The sequence below is a fragment of the Myotis myotis genome, unplaced genomic scaffold (genome assembly GCF_014108235.1).
Source record: "Myotis myotis isolate mMyoMyo1 unplaced genomic scaffold, mMyoMyo1.p scaffold_m19_p_3, whole genome shotgun sequence".
In the NCBI taxonomy this organism is placed as follows: Eukaryota; Metazoa; Chordata; class Mammalia; order Chiroptera; family Vespertilionidae; genus Myotis; species Myotis myotis.
In genome coordinates, this window is record NW_023416335.1 from 130,591,362 (window position 1) to 130,605,357 (window position 13,996).

General features: G+C 37.1%; 1 protein-coding gene across 7 annotated transcripts in view; it reads left to right on the forward strand.

Annotated features, from left to right (window-relative positions):
• Window positions 1-13,996, forward strand: part of CEP290 (centrosomal protein 290) — a 118,124-nt gene that overhangs the window by 79,486 nt on the left and 24,642 nt on the right. For all 7 annotated transcript variants that reach the window (XM_036301405.1, XM_036301407.1, XM_036301406.1 and 4 more), the window contains 5 exons: window positions 314-535; window positions 865-987; window positions 5,364-5,509; window positions 5,848-6,003; window positions 12,174-12,297. In XM_036301405.1, coding sequence (XP_036157298.1) covers window positions 314-535; window positions 865-987; window positions 5,364-5,509; window positions 5,848-6,003; window positions 12,174-12,297 — 771 coding nt within the window. The remainder of the gene's footprint in view (window positions 1-313; window positions 536-864; window positions 988-5,363; window positions 5,510-5,847; window positions 6,004-12,173; window positions 12,298-13,996) is intronic.

The window sequence follows — 13,996 nt, forward strand, 5'->3', positions numbered from 1 at the left end:
TTCAGCCACAATGAAACATTTACTTATCCTTATTTGATAAAATTTTGGCCCGAGGTATTTGTTGAAGATGAATTGCTTTAGATTGTTTCTTCATGTTTTGTTTTATATTTTTTTCTCAAAGTAGACTTGATTAATTGTAATGAAGATGGAAGAATATATATAGTTTGTGGTTGATTTTTTTCCATTATATTTAAACATTTAGATTAAAACTTTTTTCTTAAGTCTTAATGGTGTAATTTCATATTATATTGCTTTTATCATTAATATTTGGTGAAGATTCATGAATTAAATTTTTCTGTATTTTATATATTAGTCACAAATTGAAGATTTAAGTGAAAATCTTTTAACATTGAAAGAAGCTCTTAAAACAAGTAAAAACAGAGAAAATTCACTAACTGATAATTTGAATGACTTAACTAATGAACTACAAAAAAACCAAAAAGCCTATAATAAAGTGCTTAAAGAGAAAGATGAAATTGAACAAGAGAATGATGAACTGAAAAGGCAAATAAAAAGACTAACCAGTGGATTACAGGTAATTTTATATTGTGATAATATCTTTGATTTATATGTAGATAGCAGTTCATTCCCACTTTTTAATTGCACATATATTTGCTGGAACTAGCTTGCATGTCCCCTTGATTAATTTAGCTAATTCCTTCAGTGATCTCCACTGTATTTATAATTTTAAAGAAGTATATCTTATTGAAATGCAGAAACAATTACCATGTTATATATCAGTAGTGTCATTTAGAATGTTTGGTAAACTATAGTCTCAGAAAATTTCTGTAGTTGGAATATTTGGTGTGTATTTTGTTGATACTTTTTTACTTATAAAATGTTAAAATGCATATTATTTTTCAGGGCAAAACTCTGATAGATAATAAACAAAGTTTAATTGAAGAACTCCAAAAGAGAATTAAAAAGCTAGAAAGCCAACTAGAAAGAAAAGTGGATGAGGTAGAAATAAAGCCTATGAAAGAAAAGGTATGTGGAGAAACATATTGATCTACTTAAGGTGGTGCAAGACTAAGTTAAATAAGTAATTGATGAATAGCTAATATACTATATTAATTTGAGGACCTAACATATTTTAAGTGATACTGAATAATGTAGAGAAGTCTAAGACAAGTGTACTTGAGGAGACCCGTATAATGTCACTCTTACTTGGAAATTACTACATCATGTCCATGTCATCTTCCTGACATCCAAAAATCTCTGCACATTTTGCTTATTTATTTATCACTTCTCCCAATGTAGTTGTTGACATTTGGTGATTTGACCTTTGGGGGAAAAGCTGGGCATTTTTCTCCTCTACCTTGACCCAAATGTGTCCTTTTATCCTTTAGTAGGCAGCACTGTTCTTTCAGGGTAAACAATGTGACTTGGAATATAGTCAGTATTTACAGCAAATTAAAGTAACCAACCCACTCTTAAATTGATTCTATAATGTAAGAAAAATGGCTTAAAATTTTCATACAATTTAAGTAAACTATCCTATCTAATAATAGACAAAGATGGTAATAGACTGCACCTTTACTACACCTACCATTAGCTAATCAGCACGATATGCAAAATAACCGCCAACAAAGATGACAGTTAATTTGCATACTGCAGGCAGGGCGGGACAGTGCGAGCCGCCATCCGGGCCCCATGTGCAGACCTGGGTGGCGGGGCTTAGGGGAGCAGGCCTAAGCCGCAGTCAGACATCCCCCCAAGAGCTCCCCAGCTGCCAGAGGGATGTCTGACTGACAGCTTAGTCCCGATCCTCTGGGGAGCAGGCCTAAGTTGACAGGTGGACATCACCTGAGGGGTCCCGGACTGCGAGAGTGCACAGGCTGGGCTGAGGAACCTCCCCTCCCCCGAGTGCACGAATTTTCGTGCACCAGGCCTCTAGTTTTATAATAAAAATTACTGATAGAGCCCTGGCCAGATGGCTCAGTTGGTTGGAGCATCATCCTGGTCAGGCACATGCTAAGGTTGCAGATTGATCCCTGATCAGGGAGCAACCAATCGATGTTTCTCTCTCACAGCGATACCTCTCTCTGTGTCTCACTCTTTCTTCCTTCCCCTCTCCAAAATCAGTAAAGATGCCCTTGGCTGAGGATTAAAAATAGAATTAATCAATCCAAAGAAAAACTAACATTAGCTAAAATATATGTAATTAATTTTGGATAAATGATAAACTGAAGACTTTTATCTTGTTGGTAGCATTGAAATATCAGTAGTGCCCTGGGAAATATTGATGCTAGTAGTAATGTTTGCCCCTGAAGAAAATCACAGTGGAGGAACTATGGTTAGGAAAAATTTATCCAGAAAATATTCGGTACCTATAAAATAAATTTTCATAACATGAAAACTACATATTTTAATGACTCTGTATAGAAAATAGGTAATGGGACTAAATGTTTTAACAGAGTACATTACAAAAAGTGTCAAAATTGACCAATGTCAGTATAATTTTGATGAAAATGCTTGCATTTATATACATGGAACCACAACATACTTGCTGTCAGAAGCTTTATTGGTGAAAACTGGAAGATCAAAATGTCTTTACCCTTCTAGATTGCTCTCTTTGCTCTCTCCTTCCTGGGGAAAAGGTCTAAATAATCCTTGGATACCAGTTCCTAATCTGATTGCCATCAGAATACCTCAATAGCCTTGTGGCTTTCCCTGGACTCCTAATCTGTTTCAGTTTATTACTCCTTAAATTAGATAATACTATTTCTATTAGCAATTTCTCAAGATTATTTTGACAGTGAAATAATTTGTGAAAGTTTTTTGTAAGCCATCAAGTTCATCCCAGTGTACGACGTTATTACTAACTAGAAATAAAAAGAGAACACAGAAAGTTACACTAATAGTAAAATTTATAGCTAGGAGTCTAGTGAGAATGTTCTTTCAGATTACACAGTGCTGGGCATTCCTAATTCATGAATGTTTTTATACTCAAAGAATCCTTTCATTGAGTATAAAAACAAATTTCAACACCTTTTCCTCTGTAAACAGTGTTTGTAGCCTGTCTGTATTTAAAAAAACCCACCCCGATGCCTTGCAGTCTTATTTTTCTTATGATACTTTACTTTTCTCCATAGGACTTATTACTATCTGACAGACTAGAGATTTCCTTAGCTATGTGTTCATCTTTTGGTCTGAAAGCTTTGATGGCAAGAAATGGCCTGTTTGGTTTATTGTTGTCTCCTTAGCACCTAGAAGAGTCCCTGACACATAGTAGAGACTCAGTATTTGATGAGTGAATGAAAAAATTTAAATGCAGTAACATTATTCTGAAATCTACATGTAAGAAGCTGTTGGAACAGAAAATATGAAAGGATTACTTCTCTCTCCATCCTCTCTTCTTGCCTTCTCTTCCCCAGTCTAGAACAGACCCTTGGTGACATTTGCCTTTGTTGTTTTTATTGTTGTTATTGTTCATTTTTAAATTTTTTTCTTTCCTAAATCTTACTTAAGAGGGTAATGTCAGATGGGATAGAATTACTCAATCCCTACAAAGCAATATATGATGCAGAAAAATTTGCCTACATACGTTATGCCCCCAACTAATATTTATATTTCTGGAGGTACATAAAATTCCTGGTTATATTTCAGGGGAAAAAAAAAAAGAAGTTAATGATTATCAAACACTTAGTGAAGTTTTTACATTTTTTTAAAGGATAATTTTTAGCTGAACTAAATAAAAGAGATTAAAAACTTAGCCAGTATGAGAAAGGTTAGTTTTGAGAGGGCAACGTTTTAAAAATGTTTTTTATTAATTTTTAAAGAGAAAGGAAGGGAGAGATAAAAACATTGATGAGGGAGAAACATCATTGATTGGCTGCCTTTGCATGCCCCCCTACTGGGATCCAGCCCACAACCAGGGCGTGTACCCTGACTGGGAATCGAACCAGCAACCTCTTGATTCATGGATTGACACTCAATCATTGAGCCACACCAGCTAGGCACCTTATGTTAGTTGGGCATTTGACTTTCAACTGGGTGTTTGACTTAAAGTTATGGTTGTTAACCCTTTCAACCCCAACATTCTTTTTTTATAGTAAATACAGTGTTTCATAATGTCTTCTTTACTATTCCAAATGAAAGTCCTTGTTAATATAAACTAGTACCTACATGCTTAATTTCAAATTTATCATTATAAATGTCCTAAATAAAAGATAAAGGAAAAGCATAAAAGAAAAAATTTATGAAAATAGTATATTTATATATTTTGCATATTTCAGCACATGTAAATGCTCTGGCATGACTACCCTAAAGTCATAATGGGGTAGTCTTGTCCTTGCATCTCTAGGTTGTGTTAATGTGAATTCAGAGCTATGAATTCAGACTAATACTAGTACAATATATTCTATTGGCAGCTCGTATGTCACAGTGGCATTTCCATTTATAATCTCATTTCTAAAATGATACACAATTGTTGGTACAGTTTTTAGCAAAATTATATGTACAGATTTTCCTTTTATAAGGCTGTTGGCATTCCTAGAAAGTTTATTACATAGTAAAATAATTAAAACTTGCTTGGTAGAATGAAGATATAAGTTCTTAGCTCAGATAGTTGTGAACAGAATTTTTAACTATATGAGTGCCCAGTAGGACATCTGAAACTTGTGCAGTACATGGACTGTTTTGCTCTTTTCTTGGACACTTTATCTTAATTATCACAAAGCATGACACCTATCCCTAAAAGGCCCTAATTCCTTCCCTGTCCCCCAGCCATTTTAGCACTTATGACACTAACATAACTACAATTTTTCTTTTCTTGTTTTTTGTTTGTTTTTTTTCTATATTTTGCTCCATTTCCCTAATCCATACACTCAACCAACATAAACTGGACTCTAATATTCATGAAGATAGGTTTTTTTTGTTAGATTTATTCATTGCTTCTATTCTTAGGTAGTACTTAGTACATATCTAGCACTAAATAAATAATTTGTTGAATCAGAAAAGTAACGTTCATTGAAGATTTGAAGGGGCCATGATGCTAGGATATTGCTATGGGGTGACAGAATTGGGTTGATCATTTACACATATAGATTCTTTGATACAAGCTTACTGTAGTCATGATTGTCTATTTTAAAAATCTTCATGTAAAGACTCCGTAAGGGTGTTATTATTAGTTCAAACTGTTCTCCAGAATTGTAATTGTCAAGTTATAAAATACAGGCTACTTAAACTGAAGGTCATTTTTGCTAATAGCTTGGCATGTCTAACAATTGTAGAAGTTAGAACCTATTTACTTATTTTCTAAGAAGAATTATTTTACCATTGTTCTAGTAAGTTGTAACTGATAACTCTTAAAATTGAAAATAATACTGGTAATTTTCTTCCTCCTTTATTATTGTTTATAGAGTGCTAGAGAAGAATTAATTAAGTGGGAAGAAGGTAAAAAATGGCAAAGCAAAATAGAGGGAATGCGAAACAAGTTAAAAGAGAAAGAAGGGGAAATCTATATTCTAACAAAGCAGTTGAATACTGTGAAGGATCTTTTTGCCAAGTGAGTGTAAAGTAAACCTAATTAATTATGTGTAAAGTCTTTAATTGACCTGGAAGTTATATAGTTTTATTGTTCTTGATACTATAAGAAATTCTCTAATTTTAATTATGAATTATTATCTATTATTTTTTATTTTCTTTCTTTAAAATGTGTTTTGAATATATTTTAACAACTTATAAATGGGGTTTCCTATAATTTAAAAATAAGTTAGCTCCTAGGAAATGCAGAACAATCTGATTTTTGTATATTGGTCTTGTAATGAATAAGCTGCAGTTCAATAAATTGAACAAGCCACCCAGTGGATGGTATGTTTTCATGTTTCTTATTTAATCCCACAGAGTTGATAAAGAGAAACTAACTTTGCAGAGGAAACTAAAAACAACTGGCATGACTGTTAATCAAGTTATGGGAGTGCAAGCTTTGGAGTCAGAAAAAGAGTTGGAAGAATTAAAAAAGAGAAATCTTGACTTAGAAAATGAGATATCATATATGAGGTACACTATTACTTGGAAATGTGCTATCTATACTAATAAAAGGGTAATATGCTAATTAGACCAGATAGACTGGATGTCTTCCAGACATCATTCCAGACATCCCTCCTGACAAAGCTGGGGGCATGGCAGGCCTGAAAACTGCCCGTGGCCCCTTGCCCAGGCTGGCCCCGCCCCAGCAGGGACTGCCACCCCAATCAGGGGCATGGCCAACCTGCAAACCGCTAGCAGCCCCTCACCCAGGCCGGCCCTGTCCCTAGCATGGACTTCCACCCCAATCCGGGGCCCCCTTAAGGCCAGGCCAGCTGGCCCCCATCCGTGCACCAGGTCTCTATGCTGTGTAATTTGCAAATTGACCCTAATGACAGAACAACCACTGAACCAGTCACTATGAGGTACACTGACCACCTCTTGGTTCCTTTCCCTGGCCGGCAGGCTCCAATCGCCTGATGGTGAACAGCGAACCAGGGGTGGGTGGTGGCAGGGGGCAGGGCCAGCTGAGGGCAGCTTGGGAAGATGGCCCTGATCACAGGCCAGGCCCAGGGACCATACCGGCGCATGAATTTTGTGCGCCAGGCCTCTAGTTCATTATAATGAAGGAAACTGGTTGACCCATAGAAACTGATAAAATACTAGTAAAAATGTTATGTATTTTAAAGTTGGGTTCTGTTGATGGCTTTTCTGAATTGAGATATTCCTTTTTTATATGCCATGTAATTTTGAATTGTATTCTTGAAATTTTGAATAATACAGGACACTGGATTTTGGTTAAATGCTCGGAAAATTCTATTATAATAAAAATAGCTACATAGCAGGTAGTTGGTCTGGATAGGTTCAGGCCCAAAATTCCCACCTGTTTTCTGTGGGCTGTGATTCCATTATCAGTGCTATTGGCATCTGTCCTGCCTGTGTACCTCCCAGTTGACAGTCTGGTACGTGTCTTCTCTCTGTTAGTTCAGTCCTCAGAGTCTTCAGTGTTCACAATAGGATCAGATCCATGCATGTACAGCTCAAGGGTGAGCCCAGAAGTTCATAAACAACTTTATAATTGTTGAAGCTCCTCCCTTTCTGTTTCCCTACAGCCCCTTTAGGTACTTTCAGCCAAATAGGCACTTTAGTTACCCTGTTATCCTGTGTACTTCAGCAATTGTGTACATTTGCAGCCAGGCAAACAACAGAAGGGCAGGAAGTAGGTGAGGGTAGGTGGGGGAACTACTTTCTTCCTACCACCTTACCAATCACAGCTAATTGGAGGAAATGATTTCCCTCCATAAAATTTTGCCACCTCTGGATTCCCATTGCTGTCTCTGCCACCACTGCCTATGGTATTGCTTGAGGGTTGAGGCATGAAAGACCAGACAGAAGAAAGAAAGAGTGAGGGATTCTTGTACTCTTCGCGCTAGAACTTGAAGGCTTCCCCAGAACACTCTCCCTCAGTGTTAATACTCACTTTAATGTTTCAAGTAATATGTTTGAGCTAGTAAATATCAGAGGAAAAGAAAACGTAAATTCATCACCTGTTTGCTAATACTTCAAAGTCTGGAATTTTGTCCCAATCTGTAAACTATTTAACTTTTCAAGTTCTTAAGTAGATGCTCCATGCATTTGGGAGACAAGATTGGGTGTGTTTACTCCACTTTACCTAGAACCAGAACCCTGAAGGCCACTTTTTAGTAAATACTTTGAGATTTTCCTGCTTTGCTGTCTCTTTCCAAGCTTTGTCTTGGTAGTACATAGAAAAATAAAATCATATCCTAACAACAGGAGTTAAAACCGTTTATAGATTTCTGTTTCACTCTTTTCTTCCAAGATGAAGGTAGATTTGCTTTACCTAATTCATTTCTTCCTCTTCAAGGTGTTTATAAATGATCTGGAATCATGTTAAATGATCATTGTAAAGTTGGGTACCTACCTATAATATTTGGATATGAGGATACTTAACATTCTTCAATTTATTCTACTTCGTTTTTCTTTCTATTAATCTTCAAAAATCACCATTAGTGTTTCTTCATTAACATGTCCTGTTGTGTCAGTATTAAGTAGTGTGAGCATGTGAAGTTGAACTCCTTTATAGGAATACTCATGAGCTTCTAACTTACATACCATCTGCTTTTCTTCTAAGTCAGCGGTTCTCAACCTGTGGGTCGCGAACAATGAAAATACATCCTGCATATTAGATATTTACATTACGATTCATAACAGTAGCAAAATTACAATTATGAAATAGCAACAAAAATAATTTTATGGTTGGGGGTCACCACAACATGAGGAACTGTATTAAAGGGTTAGGCATTAGGAAGGTTGAGAACCACTGTTAAGTCATTGTTTCCTTAATCCTTCAGAATTTCACTTGATGGAGAAGGAAAATGTGGTTGAAGAATTCTTCTTTCCTTTGACACCTATTTATAGTTACTATATGGTCTTGGCAGTGGCATCTTCCCTCTTATTTTTTTTTCTTAGTCAACCTATATATTCAGAGCAAAACTAAATCCTTTTATTCTCCTTTTCGGTTTTTACAGGAATCAAAATATTTTAGATTGAAAACTTCAAATACTTTAGAGGTTTAATTGCTCTTTTTTTCCTTAATGATGTGAATCTGTGTGGGCTGAAGTATTTGGAAAAGATTTTTTGTGGTCTATCCTTTGTCCTAACATGTGGTCTCTCTTTGTGAATGATCCGTGTGCACTTGAGAAGAATGTATATTCTGTTGCGTTGGGGTGAAATGTTCTATAAATGTCTATTAAATCCATCTGTCCTTCAGAGTTTTGGTCTGGAAGATCTGTCCAGTGAAGTCAGAGGGGTGTTAAAGTCCCCTACTGTGACTGTATTGTTATAAATCTCTTCACTAAAGCCCTCTAGAAGTTTTTTTATATATTTAAGTGCACCTATATTGGGTACATATATGTTTACCAGGGTTATATTCTCTTGTTGGATCTATCCCTTTAGGATTATGTAGTGACTTTTGTTGTCTCATGATGGCCTTAATTTTAAAGTCTATTATGTTAGATATGAGTATTGCTACTCCAGCTTTTTTTCCATTTGCAAGGAAAAATTTTTTCTAGCCCTTCACTTCCATCCAGTGTGTGTCTTTTGTTTTGAGGTGGGTCTCTTGTAGACAGCATATAGTTGGATCATGTTTTTGTATCCATTCAGTTACCCAACACCTTTTGATTGGAGCATTTAATCCATTTACATTTAGGGTTATTATTGAGAGGACCTTATTTATAGCCATTTTAATTCTGTATGGCCAGGTTTTCTCTCTCTATTTCTTCTTCTCAGCAATCCCTTACAGCAGTACCTTTAGCATGTCTTGTAATGCTGGCTTGGTGGTGATGAATTCCTTTAGCCTTTTTTTGTCTGGGAAGCTCTTTATTTGACCATCTATTTTTGAATGATAGCCTTGCTGGATACAGTAATATTGGTCTCAGGTCCTTGCTTTCCATTACCTTGAGTACTTCATGTCATTCCCTTCTGGCCTGTAGAGTTTCTGATGAGAAATCAGGTGTCAACCTTATGGGAACTCCTTTGTAGGTAACAGTTTTCTTTTATCTTGCTGCCTTTGAGATTCTCTCGTTGTCTTTAATTTTTGGCATTTTAATTATGATGTGTCTTGGCTGGGATCTGTTTGGGTTCTTCTTGTTTAGGGTTCTTTGTGCCTCCTGAACTTTTATGACTTTTTCCTTTACCAGGTTAGGAAAGTTTTCTACCTTATTTCTTCAAACACCTTCTCTATTCCTTTCTCCCTTTCTGTCCCCCTGGCACACCTGCTATTCTAATATTGGTATGTTTCACGTTGTCCTACAGCTCCCTTAAGCTGTCCTCCTGTTTTTTTAATTGCTTTTCCATTTTAGTTCTCTGATTAAGTCATATTTTCAATTCTGTCTTCTAATTCACTGGTTTGATCCTCAGCTTCCCCCATTCTGCTGTGTATTCCTTCCAATGTTTTCTTTAGTTGTGTTATGTCATTCTTTATCTCAGACTGTTCTTTTTTCATAGTTACTATATCTTTTTTCATACTGTTTAACATTTTTTTTTAAATTAAATCTTTATTGTTCAGATTATTACATTTGCTCCTCTTTTTTTCCCCCCCATAACTCCCCTCCTCCCAGTTCCCGCCCCACCCTCCGCCCTCACTCCCTACCCACTGTCCTCATCCATAGGTGCACAATTTTTGTCCAGTCTCTTCCCGCATCTCCCACACCCCTTTCCCCCCCAAGAATAGTCAGTCCATTCCCTTTCTATGTCCCTGATTCTATTATAATCACCAGTTCATTCTGTTCATCAGATTATTTATTCACTTGATTCTTAGATTCACTTGTTGATAGATGCATATTTGTTGTTCATAATTTGTATCTTTACCTTTTTCTTCCTCTTCCTCTTCTTAAAGGATACCTTTCAGCATTTCATATAATCCTGGTTTGGTGGTGATGAACTCCTTTAGCTTTTCCTTATCTGTGAAGCTCTTTATCTGACCTTCAATTCTGAATGATAGCTTTGCTGGATAAAGTAATCTTGGTTGTAGGTTCTTGGTATTCATCACTTTGAATATTTCTTGCCACTCCCTTCTGGCCTGCAAAGTTTCTGTTGAGAAATCAGCTGACAGTCATATGGGTATTCCCTTGTAGGTAACTGAGTTTCTTTCTCTTGCTGTTTTTAAGATTCTCTCTTTATCTTTTGCTCTTGGCATTTTAATGATGATGTGTCTTGGTGTGGTCCTCTTTAGATTCCTTTTGTTTGGGGTTCTCCACGCTTCTTGGACCTGTAAGTCCATTTCTTTCACCAGGTGGGGGAAGTTTTCTGTCATTATTTCTTCAAATAGGTTTTCAATATCTTGCTCTCTCTCATCTTCTGGCACCCCTATAATTCTGATGTTGGTACGCTTGAAGCTGTCCCAGAGGCTCCTTACACTATCCTCGCATTTTTGGATTCTTTTTTCATTTTGCTTTTCCGGTTGGGTGTTTTTTGCTTCCTCGCATTTCAAATCATTGACTTGATTCTTGCGCTCCTCTGGTCTGCTGTCGGGAGTCTGTATAATATTCGTTATTTCAGTCCGTGTATGCTTAATTTCTAGTTGGTTCCCCAATATAAGATCGAGGGTCTCATTAGTTTTCTTGTAGATCTCATTAAGTTTATCGGCGGCTTCTAAACAGTTCTTGAGAGACCTTAAAAGTGTGGTTCTGAACTCTATATCTTCCATTGACAATTTTGTCCTGTTTCTTTGTCTCCGCATTTTGTTATGCTTCCTTGGTGCACCCCCTAGTGGTCTTTGTGCGCAGTCTTATAGTTAAATCTTGATTGTTGTAGCTAATTCCAGGGAGGGTTTGACCTCCAGGCCAAGTGGCTATGAGAATCAGCTGTGTCAGCAGTGAGAGAACTTCTGTCTTCTAGGGAGGTGCTAATCTAGCGTTTGCCTGAGGCTATCCGGCAAATGCCTCTGTGCAGGGCTTGGGTGGGGCGGGTCGCACAGGATCAACAGGGTGGGCTGGAGAGAGCAGTTATGGCGGCTCTCAGTCCTGTCCCCAGGGGCTCTGCCTCTCTGAGTCCCAGCACCCGCTGCAAAGCTCGGAGAGAAAGCTGCACTCGCTCTGACCGAAGCCAGACAGTCCCGCTTCTCCCGTTTGAGTCTGGGTCGCTAAAGACTCGCCCGGATCTGGAGCTCAGAGTCTGCGACTCCCTCCCGATTGAAAACGCCAACCGCGCCCTCCGCCGCCAGCCCGCTCGCGCACTCCGCACCTCAGAATTTGACTTCAGCACTGCGCCTCCTCTGAGTGTCCGTATGCGTTTCTCTTTCCTCCTAGTTGTAGGACTTCCACTCAGCCAGCGTTCCTGTGGTTCTGGGTGATGTCCCTTCCGTTTTTTGGTTTCACTTTTGAAGTAGTTGTTCAAAGCAGCAAACTCCGGCGTTAACCTATGCCGCCATCTTGGTTCTCATACTGTTTAACATTTTTACCATCATTACTCTGCTGCCATATTTAATGTGAGGATCATTTTATAATGTAAATAGTCATGTCCTAATTTAATTTTATAAAGTTTATAAGTTTTTTTGAATTTAAAATAAGTACAGTGTAAATAAATATGTTATATATTTTCATTCTCTCCTGTATAGTTTAATATAAAAAACACAGTGAAAAGTTGAAGTTTGATAGTAAAGAGAGTGTGGTTGTTGTTTTTAGGACCCATCAGGCTCTTCCTCGAGATTCTGTTATAGAAGATTTACGTTTACAAAACAGATACCTCCAAGAAAAACTTCATGCTTTGGAGAAACAGTCTTCAAAGGATGCCTCTTCTAGGCCTTCTGTAAGTGCTTTTCTTTTCATATTTTTAATGGTCAACTTTGGAAGTAAAATCAATTTTTACCTTTATCTGGGCAAAACCAGTATATCTCTGTGCTTAATATGTATTAATACAATAAATTCAACTTTTATTTTTAGTAGTTACTGATATATATTAACTTCTTTAATCCTTCTTATATAATAACTGTAAACTTAAGATTCTTATGATGCTTGTATAACTTCATTACAAATGATTTCTAGAGACTTTAAATGTAGTTGTTATGAGTTTGCTGTGGCAAGACTATGCGATTAAGTAAAGTAGAAAAATATGTTATTGCATTATTATCCATCAAGCATGTGACAATGTTTTTAGTGTTCTTTATAAAGACTCATTAATGAAAAATTGTTAGACTCTTACTTTAAATCACTCAGTGTGTACCCTTTTATTATTGTTTTTCTTTTCTTTTCATGTTTTTTCTTTTTCTGCCTGAAGCAGAATCTGTTACATAACACAAGTACTCTTTCTATCCTTTCTAACAGTGTAAATAAATACAGGCACAATATTTTTCACAAAAAGAACACTTTATACAGGAATAACAACAACAACAACAAAACCCTAAGAGTGCTCAGAATTAAAAATGGGAAGGGAGCCCTGACTGGTTTGGCTCAGTGGATAGAGCGTCGGCCTGTGGACCGAAGGGTCCCGGGTTCAATTCCAGTCAAGGGCATGTACCTTGGTTGCGGGCATATCCCCAGTGTGGGGTGTGCAGGAGGCAGCTGATTGATGTTCCTCTCTCATCAATGTTTCTAACTCTTTATCCCTCTCCCTTCCTCGCTGTAAAAAATCAATAAAATATATTTAATAAAAATAAAAATGGGAAGGGAATAGTTACCAGTGACAACTTATATCATCAGGAATTGAGAAATACTCTACAGCAGCGGTTCTCAACCTGTGGGTCGCGACCCCTTTGGGGGTCGAACGACCCTTTCACAGGGGTCACCTAAGACCATCGGAAAACACATATATAATTACATATTGTTTTTGTGATTATACACTATGCTTTAATTATGTTCAATTTGTAACAATGAAATTGGGGTCACCAGAACACGAGGAACTGTATTAAAGGGTCGTGGCATTAGGAAAGTTGAGAACCACTGCTCTACAGTATCATAGTAAGAAGAGAAAACACAAAGCAGACTATGTTGTAGATCCTACTGAGTTAAATATACCTGAGGCAAGGCCAAACAATAAATCAGGTCTACTTAGGCTAAATGATGATACCTTGGCAGATTTTAACTCCAGTTTAGAAAATGATCCATATCCTGAAATTGAGAAAATTAATCAAGACTGTTGTGAAAATAATAAGCAGGAATATAAAGTCAAAGAAGAGAATGAACTAGTGAAGAATGGGAAAGGAAAGGAACACATAGCTGAAGACCTCAGTCACAGCAGCTGCACAGACCCAGAAGAATCTCCCGGGGAGGACCAGGCTCCTGCCGCAGTTGCTGCTGCAGTGGATCAATGTGCTGAGGAGGCTAACTCTGAGACTGACGTACCAGTCCAGCCAGGAAATGGCGGGCCCCAGGTTTGAGTACATGGCAGTCCTTTATTTCTTTGGTAGCTGAATTTTCTTATAGCAAGTAGTATGCATATGTAGTACAAATGAAAAAGTTGTGTAGGATTTGTAAAAGATATTAATTATTAGTAAACTTCTCCTTAAACT